We start from the raw sequence: 19810 nt of genomic DNA, 5'->3' as shown, positions 1-19810 counted from the left end.
AATTTTCTGTATTACATGAACTTTATAAAGTCAAGGAGAAAGTATTTAACTATTTATGTATTCGACTATTAGCTTTAAATCGAGATAGTTCAACAGTTAATATTATTTCTTGCTATCCAAACGACTAAAAAACATAACCATGAATTTTTTTTTCAAGCCATCGAAAGGATCTGATGTGACTCAATTCAATTAAATTCCAATCAATTGATTTTTGAGTAGGTCTCTGGTGAAATAGTCTCACGAATCTTCATCTATGAGACAATTCAACTACCGATATTCACAATAAAAAATACTACTTTTTCATGAATGACCCAATAAGAGATCTGTATCACAAAATACGAATCGTGAGACCGTCTCACATAAATTTTTGTCTTACTTTTTTTTTATATATATATTCATCATTAATAATTCACGTTTTCTCTTTGCTTATTCAAAGGTCATATTTTGAAAAAGGATGATTAAATTGCCCGATTAAATTTACACCTTCAATATGTAGAGAAATAATAAAATTTGATGAAACAAATTAATGATCCCGATCACTCATGTTTGGCTCTTATTATCGATGATTGTCAAGTGCTTGCAAAGAACATATCATCTTGTACTTTTGTTTTTGTTAGAAGATTAGTGGATCTAGGTGGTCTTCTACGCTTTAGCTAGGTGGACTATTTCTATGTCTATTAAGATTGGAACTTGAACTTTACTCAATCTCAAAAGTTAGCTCAAGAGAGGAGGATTGTCCAAGATCATATATACAACTTTCAGGTATTTTGTCTCACCGATGTGGGACAACTAACACACCCCCTCACGCCTAGAAATGAATAAAATTATCTTAACATCTACATTATCTGCATATAAATTACATGAAATCATTAATTTGTAAATGAGATTAATTTTTTAATAATTCATAAAAATTTCGAATGGATGGGAAAAAATCGAATTTTAATAATATCATGAATCTTAGTGGGTTGGTTTGTTTCAAATAAATTGACAAAATCGCAATTCAACCAATTTTTTTATGAGTGGGCATCACGTAAGACCGTCTCACGTATACTAATTTGTGAGACGGGTCAACCCTACCTATATTCACAATAAAAAGTGATACTCTTAGCATTAAAAATAATATTTTTTCATGGATGATACAAATAAGATATTCGTCTCACTAATATGACCCGTGAGACCGTCTCACACAAATTTTTGTCTTTTTTTATAGACAGATTGCGTACACCCTACTCTAACATTCAATATTTATTATCTCAATCAAATTCTCTTTGTGTTATTTATATTTGAATTTCATAAAAAAATTATTTTTAGACTTGTGTTGAGTAATTCTGTAACTGGTTTATGCATTTAAAATTATACAATCAAAATATCTTAAATAATTGGTTGCATTAATTTAACCAAACAACGTTCACAATATGCAGCTCAATATATAATCACTACATTAATTAAGCTATTTCCGCGCTTTTCTTCCGTCAAATTTTCAAATGATATAGGATCTAACTCGGGGTAATCTCTCTTAATATATACATGCATATGGCGTAAACGAATCGAATCGATTTAAATATGATGAAAATTTGAAAGTTCGAATTGTCGGAAAATGTGAATAATGGTAGAACAAATATTAATGATGTTGGTTGACAAACACAACTGAATATTAACAATGGTTTGCTAAGAAGAACTATTAATAAAGGTCTCCACCCCTCATTCCATTCACCCCTTTATCGATTTTTCTCTATCTTATAGCATTTGAATGCTTATTTCTATAATATTTGTGAGGTGTTTTGTCCTCATTTATTAAGAGAGTGCGTGTTTTCTTTGAAAACACGGTGAGTGAGTCATACACCATAAGTTATTATAGTGGAATTATTTTTATCTTGCCGTGATTTTTACTCTAATAATTTTTAAGGAGTTTTTTACGTAAATCTCGGTATCTAATTTATTCTTTATTTTCATATTTATTATCTTAAATCGTCGCACGTGAGACCAACACGAATTCGGCTCGAATTAATTCTATTCGAGTTCGAGCTCGATTCGAAATTCAAAAATCTTAATTTTTTTGCTCGAATTCAGTTCGAATTAAAACTCAAGTTCGACTTGAAATATTCGAACATGTTCGCGAACTATTACTTGAAAATAAGTATTCGAAAAGCTCGAAATTTATTTGTATAACCTATAATTATAAGGATCGCGAGCGATTCAAGAACAACTGAACAAAATAATTTAAGTTTAAACTCGACTTAAAAAAATTCAAATATATTCAAATTGAGCGCAAATACAAATAAAATATTTTTTTTAATCAACTTGAAAAACTCGCGATGGAGCTTGATTCTCACTCCAATATGTGCATCCTAAAAATTGTCATCATAATCAGAATAAAATAATATTATCTTTAGTCGCAACAGAATTGAAGTGATCCCGTGAAGTTTTCGTTTCCCGAGAACTTGAAATTTCCGAAGAAAGCATTTCTGGATATTTTCAGTTACCTACTTGCAACTGAAAATATAGATTAATTGTAAATTATTTACAATTTTTTAGTTACTTGTCCCGATACTATATATATTTTAAAAATATAGATTAAATTATCGAACTAAAATTAGCACATTAAAAGTGTGAAAGATTCTCATTTTTTCAAAAAAATTTAGTGAAGGATTTTGAGATTATTGAACAATAGAAACGATTTTAAAAGTTATTGATTTAAAGTCTACTTTACAAAAAACTCGAGACCATTTTACAAATCAAATGAGATGAATCTCTAATCCGACTCGACCCAATAAAAAATATTATTTTATATTTTAAAAATATTATTTTTCACTACAGATATTAACCTAATCAATCAATGTTACGAATATAAATATATAATAACATCTCATAAAAAACATACTCTATATTTATACAGCTATTTCACTGGGTGGTTATAATTATTATGGCAAATTATAAAGTAATTAACTTTTTTTGGTTTTTTCTAGAAAAAAATTGCAACTTGGTTTTAATTTAATTTATATAATTAATTAAATAAATTGTTACTATGACTTTTTGTCTTTAAATATACATGAAAATAGGACAACATCATCAATATATATTTATTTTTTTATTTAAAATATAAATTACGTCACGCTCTCATTTCGATAAAGATAAAGATAACAATCAAGTACACGTTAGTCTGACTCACCCCAATTATTATCTCCCCGTCCTTCTCCACGCATAAACAAGCGCGTGAGCCACATTACCGACGTTCCACAATTCCACGCCATCGGTGGTCCACACGCGTAGCCTGTTAGGTTGCTTAAATGTGACGTCATATCTTTCGGGGGATACCTATATATATCTGACTAACTTTCTCAGATATTCGAGTTGAGGACTTGAAACCTTAAAATTGTCAATCAAGGACATTTTTTATTCCGCTATAAATATCCTTGTTTTTCTCCGAAACCTACACCCACCCTTTTGCATCAACCAACTATATATACATATACATATAATATCCTCATTTTTGTCGATTTTCGCTGGTTGGACTCTATCTCTTTGAGACGATGACGATTCTAATCGAGCATCCTACCCTTGGTGCACATTTTATAAGAACATTTATTTCATTTTTTTTAGGATGAACGTGTGATTCGATTTGTTAATGTACTTTTTTTATTTGAATTCTGATGGTAGATTTCGACACCGACGAGAAGAAAGTCCGATGTGATGATATGAATCATGATCTCGTGTTGGATGGAGGGTTTGGGATGCCGAAATTGGAATCGGATGCGAAATTCGAAGCACCCGAAATCAACTCTTTTGGCAATTCGTTCAGGTCGTTTTCTTTGTTTTTATGCTCGATCCAAACTTAATTTTCTATTCGTATTTTTATTTTATTATTATTATTATTTTAGAAAAAAAAGGTGTTGAATAAACTCACAAATGAGAATATATCTATTTGGAGTTTGACTCATAACAAATTCTTTTCAAACTTGGGGATATGATTATTTTTTCTATCATCTCGTGTCGAGAATATATACATATTTTTTTATTGAGAAAACTTATGTTAGACGGTATCACGAGTCGTATCTTGTGAAACAAATATCTTATTTAGTTCATTCATGAAAAAATATTACTTTTTATGCTAAGAGATTACTTTTTATTGTGAATATTGATAGGGTTGACCCGTCTCACATATAAAGATTCGTGAGATTATCTCATAAAATATCTACTCTTTTTTATTAAGTTCGAGACATTTAGAATAATTAATTTTGATATTATGATTTGTTTTTTGATAAAAAAAAAATACCATTTTTTTCAAATTACAAAATATTTCATTTTTTTAATAAAATAAATTATTAAACTTATTTTAATAAATTTACATCTTATCTATCTACTTTATCTTAATAAAAAATCTTTATCTTAATAAAAAATCTTTTATCTTTATCTATATTTTAAAATTTTAAATTAAATAATCACATCATTTATGACATAAAAATTTATTTTAAAAAATTTACGTCTTATCTATCTACTATATCTTAATAAATATCTTTTGTCTTTATTTATATTTTAAAAGTTTATATTAAATAATCACCTCATTTATGACATAATAAAATGTTATTATTAATTTTTTTCAATATATATGAGTGCGATATATATACAATAAGATTACGTGGGACATATGATGGAATAGTTTTTAATGATGCGAACATAATTATAGAACAATTTGTATATTCTGTTTCATAATAACGTGGGCCATTGAGCCACTTATGTGCATCAACTATTCTTTAATTTTTTAAAAAAATACTAAGTATTTTGAGATAAAAATTAAAATATTAAAAGGTAAATTTTGCATTCGCGTCTCCTGTATTATTGTGAGAAATATAAAAAAATAATAAAAACTTGTGTGAGACGGTTTTACGAGTCGTATTTTGTAAGACAGATGTCTCGTACGAAAAAAATCTTGGGGAAATACTCAAATGGGGTTTCACGAATTGTAGGGACTACAACGCTGAAAGTGAAAGGCAAAAGACGGTGGAGGAATTCTACCGCTTGAACCACATTAATCAAACAGTCGATTTTGTAAGTTTGTTTATACATACATATATTATATATTATAAGATTTAAATTGATTGAAGATATTTAATATTTGCAAATGCAGGTGAAGAAAATGAGGGAAGAGTATAGGAAACTCGACAAACTAGAGATGAGCATATGGGAATGTTGCGAGCTTCTGAACGACGTGGTGGACGATAGCGATCCCGATTTGGACGAGCCCCAAATCGAGCATCTGCTGCAAACTGCCGAGGCGATCAGGAAAGATTACCCGGACGACGACTGGTTGCACTTGACCGCCCTCATTCATGGTATTCAATCTATACTAACTTTTATGAATATAGAATTTGAATGGTTGTGACCCAACCATTTTTCAGATCTTGGAAAAGTGCTGCTTCTTCCTAGATTCGGACCGCTGCCTCAATGGGCTGTTGTTGGTGACACGTTCCCTCTTGGCTGTTCCTTTGATGAATCCATTGTCCATCACAAGGTACATTGCGTGGATCCTGTCTAATTTCGATCTGATTAATTCTCTCCGATCTACCTAAAGGGCTTGTTTGATGCCATCTATATGGGTAGTACCCTCGTACATTCTGTATATGACATTTCTGTTGAGTGATGAATCCATTGTACATGATAAGGTACATTGCGTGGATCCTGTCTAATTTCAATATGATTCTCCCTGATATGCCTAAATGTCTTGCACACTACAAAAAAAAAATTCATTAGCGACGGTTTGACCGTCGCTAAAACCGTCGCTAAATGGTTAAAGCGACGGTTTTAACGACGGTTTGGCCGTCCGTAACAAAAGCTACCGTCGCATTCATAAAACGACGGTTTACAAACCGTCGCTTATTATAACGACGATTTTATTGAACAAGACCGTCGCTATTACAAGCGACGGTTATATCTTGAACCGTCGCTAATAGCGACGACATATTCATTAAGCGTCGCCGATTTAGATCGGCGACGGTTTATGTTTAACCGTCGCCGTAGATTGGCGACCGTTTAGAATTAACCGTCGTCTTATATTGCGACGGGTTTTAATACTGTCGCTTATATTAACGACAGTTGTCCAAAAAACAGTTGCTACAATAGCGACAGTTGACTATAAACCGTCGCTAAAAAAGCGACGGTGTTTAGACACCGTCGCTTATTTTGATTAGCGGATAAACCGTCGCAATATTAGCGAGCGTTTATGTTAAACTGTCGCTACAATAGCGACGGGTAAGGTTAAACTGTCGCTAAAAGAGCAACGATTATGGTTAAATCGTCGCTTATTTTTTATAGCGACGGTTGTATTTAAAATCGTCGCAATTTGTTTAACCGTCGCCATATTAGCGACAGTTTATTAGAAACTGTTGCTAAAATAGCAACGGTAAACTATACACCGTTGTTAAAAAAGCGACGAATATTATTAAACCGTCGCTTATTTTATTTAGCGACGATGTTTTGTTGAACCGTCGCTAAATAGAGACGGTTGTAAAAAAAATGTCGCAAAAATAGAGACGGATTGTCTAAAACCGTCGCTATTCGATCCGTTTTTTTGTAGTGTTGTTAGATGCCACCTATGTGAGTAGTACTCTCATTCATTCTGTATATAACATTTCTGTTGAGTGACTAATCCGTTGTATATCATAAGCAACATTGTGCGAGTCCGGTCTAATTTCGACCCGACTCTCTCTAATCTGCCTAAATGGCTTGTTAGATGCCCCACCTATATAGGTAGAGTACCCTCATTCATTTTGTACATGATATTTGTATCGAGTGATGAGTCATGACCATTCATCCATACATCATTATTAATGAGTGATGATGCATGAACAACACATTGCCTAAATTAGTTGAATCAATTTCTTGCTCTACTTTTATTAATAATTAATTAACTCGATTTGATGCGATGCAGTATTTCAAGACTAATCCCGACGTGAACAACCCTTCTTACAACACTAAAAATGGAATTTACGAAGAGGGTTGCGGATTAGAGAACATCTTGATGTCGTTTGGGCACGACGACTACATGTATCTGGTAATTGCGCTCGGAAAATTTATGAAATCATCGTACAAATTTATAATTTCGCATAGTATGATTTTAATTTTATTTTATATTTTTTAGGTGGCTAAGGAAAATGGAACCACTCCACCTTCTGCTGCATTGTTCGTCATTCGATACCATTCATTTTATCGTAAGAATCACAACATCTTTCTTTTTATGTAATGAAAATAAAAATTTAAAATGTGTTGGTTAATTTCAAATTGATTTATTGGCATGGACGGTTGCAGCGTTGCACAGAGCTGGAGCATACACACACTTGATGAATGAGGAGGATAAAGAGAACCTGAAATGGCTACATATTTTTAAGTAAGTTTTTTTTAAAAAAATAAAAGTGTTATTGTTATTTGTTATTATACAAAAGCTCCTCTCAAACCGTCTTATATGTCAATTTTGTGAGACAAATTTTCAATTCGACTCGATCCATAAAAAATATTATTTTTTAGAAATGGACTGTATCAACCTGTCTCTCGGATTTAGATCGTCTCACATGAGACTTGCTCTGTTATTATATTTGTGAGATAGTCTAACAGAAAACTCGGTGTAATTGGATTTTTTTTTTCAATATTTATTTGATAAAATTGCAGCAAGTATGACTTGTACAGTAAGAGCAAAGTTCGAGTTGATGTTGAAAAAGTGAAACCATACTACCTCTCCCTAATCGAGAAGGTGAACGAATTTTTTTTTTTTGGAAATTAAATTATAATTATGAACTTTGATTTTTATTATTCTCTCCACGAGGTTATAATTTAATTCAAATCGACATATTTATTGCAGTATTTTCCAGCGAAGCTTCGATGGTAAATTTATTGGCAAGAGCAATTGGATTATATTTATTTATTTAATTTTTATGGCAAGACGTAGGATTTTATGTAAATAGATTTCGTCAAAGAAGATTTATCCGGTCAGATCTCTTTTCCGGATTTGTAATTCTTTATTTTCGTAATGAATTTCGTTTTTTGTTTTTTTTTACACATTCTCTCCTTTTTTTTTTTTTTTTTGATTTCCTAATCTAGGGGGAGGGAAGGTCTCGATCCCGAGACCCATTACAAGGGATGGGATTCTCTCCTTTATTATATGTATTACATTTAAACAATAGTGTATGTCTCTTGTGAGAAGGTCACGAATATTTATTTGTGAGACGAGTCAACCGTACCGATATTCACAATAAAAAGTAATACTTTTTCGTGGATGACAAAATAAGAGATTAGAGATATGTCTCACATTATACGACCCGTGAAATCGATAAGTTTTTGCCTAAACAATATACATGCATAAAATGGATTCACCATAGTGAAAGGTGAAAGGAACGTTTCAAAAATTGATTGAAGTTTACAGTTTACTTATATGTATAAACGATTGAGTTCATGTTAGCATAAACTAAGATAATACTTTATTACAAAATCTAATGGTATAAAATCGATCAAGACATGTGGGGAATCATAAAAAGATAGAGATCTTACATTGCCAAATTAAAATTGGTGTGAGAACTCAGATTTCAACCTATCGAATCCCAGCAAATCTAGCGATTTCAGCATAGCTATAAATTTTAGCACGACGAAATACAGACCATTTTTTAGTAGCCAAGTTTCAGCCGCAACAACTGATTTTAGCAGACCATTCTAATAATCAGTAGTCATTCAAATTTCATAACTGGAAAATTAATTAATTCGAAGTTATGACAGATCATGACAGATAAAAATGGGAGACTAACAGTCATATTTTTGCCTTGTAAGTAACACTCGAAATTTTTAGAGTGATTTGCTCAAAAACTTGTCTAACAATGATTCAAAATTCTTGCTGGAAGAGATTTTTCCAGAAGAATCTTAATCTTATGTAAAGGGATTAAGATGACTAAAATTATGATTGGCGGTGCAGGACAAACACTTTGGTACAAGGTGAAGACACCATCAATTTATTTTCATGATACAGGAGCTGACATATTGTGAGGAAATAATTTCCTACAGATGTTCAAGTCCTATACACAAGAAAATGAGACTAGGAGATTAGTTTTCACAACACCATGTGCTCACAAAATCATAGTCTAGAGACTTAGAGAAGTATTTTACAGAAAATTGCCAATCCAGTTTCGCAGCAAGCGTGGTGATTCAGGAAAGCTTCTGAACCCAAAAATGAAGGATTCTAGACGGTTTGGAGAAACAATGCTCCAGTTGAGAGCAGATAAGAAACTCCAACCAGAAGATATAGAATTTCTTAAGATAACTCTACAGACAAATGAAGTAGAGTTTGAATCCAAGGTATCACTGGAAGATGTCAAGAAGAGGATCAAAGAAAATTATAATGAAGATCCCTTGACATGGTGGGACAGAAATCAACTCAGGGCTTGCCTTAAGATCAAGGAAGGCAAAGAGTATGAATTTGTCCGTTGCAAACCCATCCCAATGAACATCATTGATCAAAGGGATATGCAGATTATAATCAAGGAACATTTGGACCTTGGTTTGATCAAAGCAGGTATGTCACCATATAGCAGTCCAGGTTTCCTGGTAAGAAATCATGGTGAGATTAAACGAGGTAAACCCAGATTAGTTTTTAATTATCAAGAAATTAATAAAATTCTGGAGTTTGATGGGTATTTTATACCTAGTAGAGAACACTTGATAAGTTGCATTCGCAATGCCAAGATATTCTCTAAATTCGATTGCAAGTCCGGATTCTATCAGATTCGGATGCAGGAAGAAAGCAAGAAATTCATAGCTTTCTCCACACCTCAAGGACATTATATTTGGGAAGTGTTACCAATGAGATTAGCTAATTCACCCCAGATATTCCAAAGGAAAATAGATAATCTTTTTAAAGATTATTTTAAGTTTATGTTTGTTTACATTGATGATGTTTTAATAGCATCTAGAGATATGAATGAACATGTTAAGCATTTAGAGATTTTCTCTAATGTTTGCAAGGACTGATTTTATCTGAAAAGAAAGCAGTCATTCCTACAAGAAAGATTTAATTCCTCGGAATTGAGATCGATGAGTCAGGAATAATTCTGCAAGACCATATAGTCGAAAAAGTGCAGAATTTTCCAGAAAGCCTCAAAGACAAGAAACAACTTCAAAGTTTTTTAGGAGTTGTTAATTTTGCTGGGATGTTTATAAAGAACCTAGCAAAATACAGGAAGGTGTTCAGTCCATTATTGAAAAAAGATGCAAGATTTATATGGACAAAAGAACACACAGAAGGACTCATCCATTTAAAGAAGATTTGTAAAAATCTTCCAAAAATGGCTATTCCTCAAGACGAAGATGATCTGGTATTGTATACAGATGCCAGTGATCATTGGTGGGCAGCAGTTCTTACTAAGCTCACACCAGAGGGAGAACAACCATGCAGATATTATAGTGGTTTATTCTCCGATGCAAAGGCCATAAGATGGCATATCAACGAGAAAGAATTTTATGCAGTAAAAAGGGCTTTTGAAAAATGGCCATTATTTTTACTTGCAAAGAAATTCACTTTGAAAGTTGATAACACACAAGTTAAAGCTTTTTTAAGGAATAGAATTGAGTCTAAACCTGAGAAGGCTAGATTATTAAGATGGCAAGCACTATGTCAGAATTATATTTTTGATATTATGATAATCAAATCTCATGAAAATATTCTTGCAGATTTTTGGACAAGAGATGGACATCATTGACATTGATGCTATTATCAAGATGCATAGGCATTTGAGGGAACACCTTGAAATGCTTCAAACCGAGTTCAACAAGTTGGCCGTTAACGCAGAAGTTGCGGGAATGCTACAACAAGCTGATAAGAGAATTGTCTCTGATCCAATTACAGGGTATTTACAGGCATATACTCAGTCATGGTCTGTAATGCAAAGGCCTATCCTCCAAGGCATTGGGAAATCACTGGTTTCCCAAATGGAGAGTTTTCGAGTACAGGACTCTATACCTGTAGCAGGGGATTCAAATACCCCTTGCACAAGTGTTAAGTCGGGATCATCACCAGATGAGTCGGCTAAAACAAAAATTGAGACTTTTGATATTTATCTTGAGTCTTCAAGTCAACCCTTCACCTCGGGGATTGAAGAGGGAGATATCAACCTTAGGCCTCGTATTGACAAAGGCAAAACTAAGGTTGATACTAATGAAAGTGTAATTTCTCCATTTCAGGTTTATCAGCAGAATTGGGAGAAATTGAAAGCACGTATTGGTATTAACCCAGCTACAAACATGGTTGATGTTTCAGGAAAATATCCCAGGGTATGGATGAAACAAAATTCATATCCAAAGGAGGTCAAGGCATGGTATGAATTTGGGGCTCCTGCCTCAGTTTATACTACATCACCCTGCTTTCCAGAAATTTCAGGTCTACCAAAGTGGATCCAGGAAGCTGTTCACGAGACTTGGGCAAATAATGATTATTTGTCCAGAGGAGATGTTCTGGAACTATACTTCTTTAGTGCAGCACCAGAACCAGCAGGAAAAGGTTCTCATGAAGCCTTTCATTTCATCAAGCTAAGGAGGCCGGATACAAATGTCCAAAAATTTATCAAGGATCCTCCAACAGAAGAAACACCCCTGGTTGCTTCAATTTCTGAAGATGATATGTCTACCAGAAGAGCTTGGGGTCTATGGGTCTGTCTTACTGAGATGGACAAAGTCAAGTTTCCGTTCAAATTTTATAATCATTCAGTGAACGGATCATTCCTGTTAAATACCATGACATGGAAAACCACAAGTTTTGCAGAAGATTTATTTGAGAAAAAGAGAAATCTTTTGTGGAATAGCAAGCTGCCGGCCAGTAAAGAGACTCGCCGAAAATTCTGTAACATGGCACATGTAGGAAGATGGTCTGAAAACATCTGTCCAGAATGCCAAAACCAGAAGGAACCGGAATTCGGTAAAGGATTCAAGCCGAGATCTGATCGGAAACACTTTACCGATACAAGTACAAGTGGAGATGGACCACATTCACGTTTTCTTCGAGGAAACCGAAAACCAAAGATTCCTCGACAAAGTTAAAAGGAACATGTGAGCATCCCACCAATAAAAGAAGGACCACCATGTGAAAAAATCATGTGAGTGGAATTCAAGGACCACCAATAATCGGTGGAAAAGGAACAAGGACCACCAATGACAGGTGGAAAAGGACAAGGAACATTGAATACCTAATTTAAAAAAGGGAATCCAATGAATAAAAGCAACATAACTGGTCCCGAAATTTTATCTATAAATAAGAAAGAATGGAACCAGTAAATCACACCCAAACAAAACTTGAAGATGTATCGGGTATATCTAAAAGTTTTGAAAAAGAGAATCAGTTATAAGAGAAAAGAAGCAGAGGCTCTTAAATGGCTGGTTCAGAGTTTTCAGGAAAAGGGAGATCCGATCACCGCGGATATCCTACATACTCATCGACACTGGTTTCTCAAAGAAATAAAAGAAGATGAGAAGCTAATTTCTAGATTAATAATCTAGAAGAAGACAAGTCAAGAAGGGACCACTCAACCACTACATGGTCCATATGCAAGCTGTAAAGGCTTATCAAGATTTGAAGTCCGAGTTTCAAATCCGAAGAAGCCTTCTATAAATAAAGAAGCAGAAGGAAGATGAAGACATCGATCAACCTCTTCATTTTGTTCAAACCATTTATAATATTTTCTTTCAAGTTTATGTATGTAGTAAGTTCAGCTACTGAGAGTAGCTAAACAAGTTTCTCCTCCTTTACAGGATGTTACTATGTATTAATAAAAGTTTGATGTTTGAATAAAAGAGATCTTTGCTCTCAGCCCCTCTCATGTATTATTTTAAAAAAATTTATTTTATATTGTACACTCTAAGGTAGGAAACGAATTAGAGTTGTGCCAAGTGCTGCTGAAAGAATCTGCGTCGGTAACCATCGGTTGCGATCGCGTGGTTGGACTGTGAGTAGCAGTTCGTAAAATACGGTGGATATAACCCGGTGGCACTCCGGTCAAAAAGGTATAAGATTTAATTTATTTTACGGAAGCATGATGAACCATTAATTGAAAAAAAAAATCAATTATTTAAAATAAAGGCTTGAGGGGTATTTTGGGGAATGAGGTATCAAAACCAAATTTGATAAAAATTGGGTACTGAATCCCAAGTTGCCCTAAAATATATAGAAGCAATCTGTTTCCCTATGGCCCCAAAGATTCGAAGTTTCTGTTCCTCTTTTCACACGTCCATCGAAGATTTTTGAGGTTTTCTTTATCTTTTTTCGTATCATTTCATTTTTAAAAGAAGAACCTCATAGATCGATCTGTCTTAAAATGATCGAAGAAGTATATATTATAGCAATCTTGCTTGGAGTATAAATGATAGCCCTTAGTCTCGTGCAATAGTTAAATCTCGGTGTTCCGACCGACGATTAATTAGTATCATTCTATCATGTCCCGAATCAATATATATGCTGATGAGATAGACTCTATATGAGTTGTATAACCTTGTAAGCACAAAGCATACATGTTTCATTAAAGTATGTAAATGATATTTTAGAAAATAAATGAATTTAGATATTCCTAAGTAACTTTCATGTTTATTAGATTTAAGAGGGTGTTATTTTTTTAAAAAAGATAATCAAATATATCAAAAATTGAACAAACAACATTCCAAAGTCACCAATAGTGATTGCTCTAAAAATAGGCGGCATACATAAATATGTATTTAGTCATGGAAAAGCTAATGGTTATAAAGAGCCCAACATTTACAAGAAATAAAGGATATTATGGAATATTATTGACAAAAGTGGTAATTTTGTACAACAAAAAAAAGATTTAGGAAATCTTTGGGTTCGATGTTATCATAAAATTAATGCACCGACGAAGTTGAGGACAATAATTAATATGCCAAAAACTTATATGAGACGATCTCACGAGTCGTATTTTGTGAGACGGATATCTTATTTCGGTCATCCATGTAAAAATTTTATTTTTTATGCTAAGAGTATTATTTTTTATTGTGAACAGATAAAGATTCGTGAGACCGTCTCACAAAAGACCTACTCATAATTAATATTCCCGTCATAATTTTTTCAACAATAAAATATTTTACTTTAGAGTGATATATCAATGGGATTAGGGGGATGCATTTATTTGTGGACTCGTTACTCACAATCATGCTACCTTGCATGAATAAACCTAAATTAACTCATGCCATAACGGTGGGCTTGAATTTTGTTGGGTATGTAACAAGTGTATATTTGAAGTCGTCAAAGTGAACAAAGCGGGAGCGGAATGTAAATCGAGGCTAGAGTTGAACTCTATCTTCTTAAGACAAATTTGACTCACACACGGTGTTTATGGAACACAACAATCATCTCTCAATATATAACGACTTTCGTTTTGTAATAAGAACACTCCAAATTACAAAACCAAATGAACTTCTAGATCTTTTTTTGAAACTTTTGTATGAACGAACAAAAATACAATGTAACGGCATGCAATGAACGAGAATATATTTATTATGAAGTTTCTGGTGGTCTAAAAAAAGTAGGGGTCTATTGTACATTTCCAAATGTTGAAGGGGCTTTTTACGATTAGACATAAAATGATATATGTGGAAGAACTGAAAGTCATGAAATTCCAATGTGATACAAGTTCCCATCATTTCCATATATACATTAAATGAATTTTAATTACTAACTTCAAATAATTAATTTTTAAAATCAATTTGGGCAAATTAATATTATAAAAATATATACTCGGAAAGCAGATTCTAATTTTCAAGTCATTTTAGGATTTTGTAGGGCAAAAGCCATTATATTAATTTTTTGAAGGTTAAAGGACCTCAATACCCATATTTTTTCCAACAAATTTAGGGACTTGAAACCATGCATTTTAAGTTTATTTGATTTTTTGTATGAATTTATGTTAAAGTAATATTAATTATGATAAATTTGAAATACACTCAATATTCGAATTTTAGCAATACATTTTTACATTACTGATTCACGTAGATCTATTTTTTTTGCTATTGACTTACTAATCTTTTGGGTATGTAATCACATCTCTCACGATATCACATGTACAATACTCACAGTGATATCTAACTCCTGACAGTTGTTTCTTTTATCTTTCCCAGCACTCAAACCCAATAGCACCATGTCAATTATATATATATATATACATATATATATATATATATATATATATATATATATATATATAAATTGATTTTGATATGAGATTTTAAACTTTGATATATATATTTTTATTTTATATGTACATTTAAGATATTTAGTATTTAAAATATGTTATTTAATATATTATATCATTATTTTATATCATATTTCCGACCGTCCGGTTGAACAAATTTTTTAAGATAGACCGGTTCGATTACTGATTTGTTTATGAAAACATTGGTGACATGTACGTGGAACCAACGTAACACTAAATTGTTCAATGTCATATCAATATTTCGGCTAAAAAGACTAATTAATATTCCACAATTTTAAAAAGACACAATTGAAGATGGAATTTGACAATGTATATAACCAAAATCGTAGAAAAAACACACATACCGGACCAAAATAATATAATCGAGAACCATTATTGGTTATTGCTCTAAAAATATCTTGCTCAATACGGAGGCGTGGATAAGTATGGATCTAGAGGCGTTGATAAGCTTACAAGGGTTTTAAAGAACCCAACATTGACATGATTTTGAACCCAAATTTTAGTGTCTTTTACGCGAAATAAAGGCTATCATGGAATATTATTGACAAAAGGTAAATTTTGTACGAGTAAGTCTCTTGTGAGACGGTCTCACAAATTTTTATTTATGAGAACTCTACTAATATTTACAATAAAAAAATAATACTCTTAGCATAAAAAATAATATTTTTTCAATAGATCTCATTAATTATGAAACGTTACTTTAGACTGATATATTCATTAATGGGAACAGATTTAATTATTAACTCGTATCTCATTATCATACTACTCTTAGAATAATCTATATCTATATAAATATATCAATTGAATTGTGAATTTCCTCTATTATCCTCATTAAAATTGAACTCTAATGACACTTTGTCTTCTTTTTATGTAATTAGTTAATTATTATTAATCAATTATTATTAATCCATTGACTAATTATTATTTATTACTCTTTCACTCACTTTCATGACATGACTACAAATAATATCAAAATATTTGTTCCACAACTAATGATTCGAATCAATATGTAATAATATTATTATTTATAAAATGAATTGGTTTTGTGAAAATTCCTTACAAATAATAGTAATAGTGTTATACATTCTTTTATTAATATAAATATACCAATTTGTCTTCCTTTTATGTAATTAGTTAATTATTATTAGTTCATTGACTAATTATTATTTATTACTCTTTCACTCACTTTCATGGCATGACTACAAATAATATCAAAATATTTGTTCAACAACTAATGATTTGAATCAATATGTAATAATATTATTTATAAAATGAATTGGTTTTGTGAAAATATCTTACAAATAATAGTAATAGTGTTATACATTCTTTTATTAAAATAAATAATACAAAAAATTATGCTAATAGAGGTTTCGAACTTATTTTTACAATTTATGTATTAATTATATTTTTCATAATCTTAGTTTTTTACAAAAAATACAAAAAAATTTATAGGTTTCGAACTTATTTTTACAATTTATGTATTACTTATATTTTTCATAACCTTAGTTTTTACAAATAATAAAAAAAAATTTATATTTAACAAAATATAAAATAATAAATTATAAATTTATATGTCGAGGTTTAATTTATATCTATATAAAAATCTATATATATGAATGTGAATTGTGAATTTACATAAATATCCTTATCTTCATTTAATAATAATAATAATTTACATAAATATTCTTACCTTCATTTAATAATAATCATTAATAAATGTTTTTTTCCGATATATTCTTTTAATAATAATCATTTCATTAATACATTTTTATTTTTAAATTTAAAATTAATTACTTTGATATTTACATTGACATCAAATTCACAGAAAATCACTATCATAAATACATGTTTATTTTTTGTTTGTTTTTCATCTATTCATTTAATAATAATCATTAATATATTTTTATTTTTAAATTTAAAATTAATTACTTTAATATTTACATTGACATCAAATTCACATAAAAGCACTATCATAAATACATATTTATTTTATTTTTGTTTTTTTCATCTATTAATTTAATAATAATCATTAATATTTTTTTATTTTTAAATTAAATTTAAAATTATTTACTTTAATATTTACATTGACATCAAATTCACATAAAATCACTATGATAATGATATAAATTTAAATAAATTGTTAATATTACGAACATTAAGGTAATAATGGGAAAACAAATAGAGATGAGTGTGATTGAATAAAATTAAATTATTAATAAATATTAACGTCATATAAAACATTTTTTTCCTATTTAGAAGGTAGATATATATAGATTACTTATATATCAACATAAATATGTGATTGAGAGAAAATGTTTGTATGTAAGTGATTTCATTGCAAACATTTAAGTTATTTAATCAATTTTCAATATATGATGCTAAATACATATTACTAAATAATATATTATCTATTAATTAATCTATTAAATATATGACTTTCATTTGTGAGCTTACTATTATATTATTTTTTGTTTTACAATTTGTCATGTTAATGATGTTATTTAAGTCATTTTTTATCTTAGTTTAATAAGATCATTAATAGTGTATTTAACTCAATCAAACTAATTATTATTTTAATTTAATTTTAAATTTAATTTTTATTAGTTAAATTTATATATTGCCGTCAAATAATAATAGGAAGAAAAAGGGAGATGAATCGGACTGAATAAAAATAAATTATTAATAAATATTAATGTCATACAAAATTTCTTTCTGTCGTTTAAAATAAAAATATTTTCAGACTCTTTATGTGTCAATAGAGATATGTGATTGAGAGAGATGTTTGTCTGTAAGTGATTTCAAACACTGTTTTTAAGTTATTTAGTCAATTTTTTTATAAATGCTGCTAAATAAACATTACTAAATAATATGCTCCATTTGATCATTTTGTGTTCTTGCAATGAGAGAAGTTTTTTTTACCCTAGCGTTACATGTTTGATTGTTATATGTCATTTGTATTGATCATGTAATTGTGTTTGAATTGTTTATGAGATTTGTATGTTTGCACAAAGAAAAGAGAAACAAAATCAAATATCCAACAAAAATGTTTATTTTTCAATTTTTTATTGTTGACATATTTTTTTAATGTTTAAACACGTAATGCATGTTTTCTGTTTACTTAGATTACTTAGTTTGAAGTGACTTACAAAATACTAAAAAAATTGAAATATTTCTTCGTTTTTACCTTATGTATCAGAATATCAAGAGATAATATTTTTTATTTATTGGGGTAAATATATTTCCAAACTTCTGTCTATAAATCAATATTTAATTTTTTTACGATATTATTATATTCTCTAATCAATTTTTTTTACTTAGATTGATAGAAGACATTTTAATTTGAGTTTTTATGTTCTTTCTTATATTATTTTTGTAATATTATTTATTATGAAAATAATAGGTGAACTACAAAATTTGGTCGGTCTAAGAGACCTCTGATGAACGACAAATATATATAAATTATTAAAATATATAATATCCAATAGATTTTTGGAATGCGATTTTGTTCTAATTCAATGATTATGTATTATTCTAAATTTTAATTATATCACAAGTTAACGCATGTTTTGTTGTCGCTAGATATATTTTGTCCATAGTATAATATTTTTCTATGGTTTAAGAAAAATTGTGTGACTTTGTATTATATTTTTACGGCTGCTTTTCTAAATGGTTTTATTATGATTTCAAGTCACCATTTTTCATTTGTGTTTTTTTTAAAGAAGTGGAATGAATATCTATAAAATGATGACATTAATAAGGCGTCTTCTCTTTATTTGAAAAAAATATTGGAAAATTTATACAAATTGTGAATAATATGAGTTAATATTTAATTGGAGAGTGATTTATGCTTTTTATTGCTCGTATATACTTCAATTTCTTAGTTATTGTACTAAATAAATTATTTCTAAACTTTGAGTTATCATTTTTTTTCTTATCGAGGTTCTTTGCGTTAAGATTTTTTTATACGTTTTGGTTAGTATTGTTGGCGGCAACTGGTTAGTTTATATAAAAATAAGTATGAGAGTATACCAATCAAAGCCACATATTCTGGGTCTTCTGTTGTACGAAGAGAATAATAAATGATTTATGTGAATTATATAATTTCTTGGTTTTTCATACATATAGTCTACGAAATGCGTCAAATTTCGAACAAAAAAGTTAAGACAAACATAGTGGATGAAAAAAAAGAGACATGTTGCTCCATAGTGGTCGAACCATGGTGCTTGAGCTACTATGCGGTTTAAAAGATTTGAGTTGCACCATTACTACTAGCTATAGCTTTTGGTAAAGCGGCAAGCGCTCGGTCCTACAATTGGTATCAGAGCCAAGATCACGGGTTCGATTCTCATTAATTGCAAAGAGTTCAATTCTTGGGAGGAAGATTGTTGGGTGCAATAATTGTCCCTACTTGGTAAATCGGTCGAACCGTGGTGTTTGAGCAGATGTGAGGTTTAAAAGATTTGATTTGCACCATTACTACTAGCTATAGCTTTTGGTAAAACGGCAAGCGCTCGGTCCTACATATTATGTCCTAATTTCTGTATGATATAATTCAAGCACATTTTTTTTAT

At 30.5% G+C, this 19810-nt stretch overlaps 2 protein-coding genes across 2 annotated transcripts in view; both read left to right on the top strand.

The window, feature by feature from the left end:
* LOC140818041 (cation-dependent phenylpropanoid and flavonoid 8-O-methyltransferase 1-like) overlaps positions 1 to 18595 on the top strand; it is an 86653-nt gene extending 68058 nt beyond the window's left edge. Inside the window, exon 7 of the mRNA XM_073177850.1 lies at positions 18584 to 18595. The gene's annotated coding sequence lies outside the window, so the exon portion shown is untranslated. The remainder of the gene's footprint in view (positions 1 to 18583) is intronic.
* LOC140818147 (inositol oxygenase 2-like) lies at positions 3365 to 8044 on the top strand. Its single transcript, XM_073178011.1, has 10 exons — positions 3365 to 3561; positions 3658 to 3799; positions 4965 to 5046; positions 5126 to 5330; positions 5397 to 5509; positions 6926 to 7048; positions 7136 to 7205; positions 7303 to 7381; positions 7660 to 7741; positions 7850 to 8044. The coding sequence occupies exons 1-10, from the start codon at positions 3531 to 3533 to the stop codon at positions 7874 to 7876; spliced, it is 954 nt and encodes a 317-aa protein (XP_073034112.1). The 5' UTR covers positions 3365 to 3530; the 3' UTR covers positions 7877 to 8044.
* Positions 18596 to 19810: the final 1215 nt, after the last annotated feature.

Source organism: Primulina eburnea, chromosome 17 (assembly GCF_022965805.1).
Source record: "Primulina eburnea isolate SZY01 chromosome 17, ASM2296580v1, whole genome shotgun sequence".
Taxonomy (NCBI): domain Eukaryota; kingdom Viridiplantae; phylum Streptophyta; class Magnoliopsida; order Lamiales; family Gesneriaceae; genus Primulina; species Primulina eburnea.
This window is presented reverse-complemented; position numbering and strand designations above follow the sequence as displayed.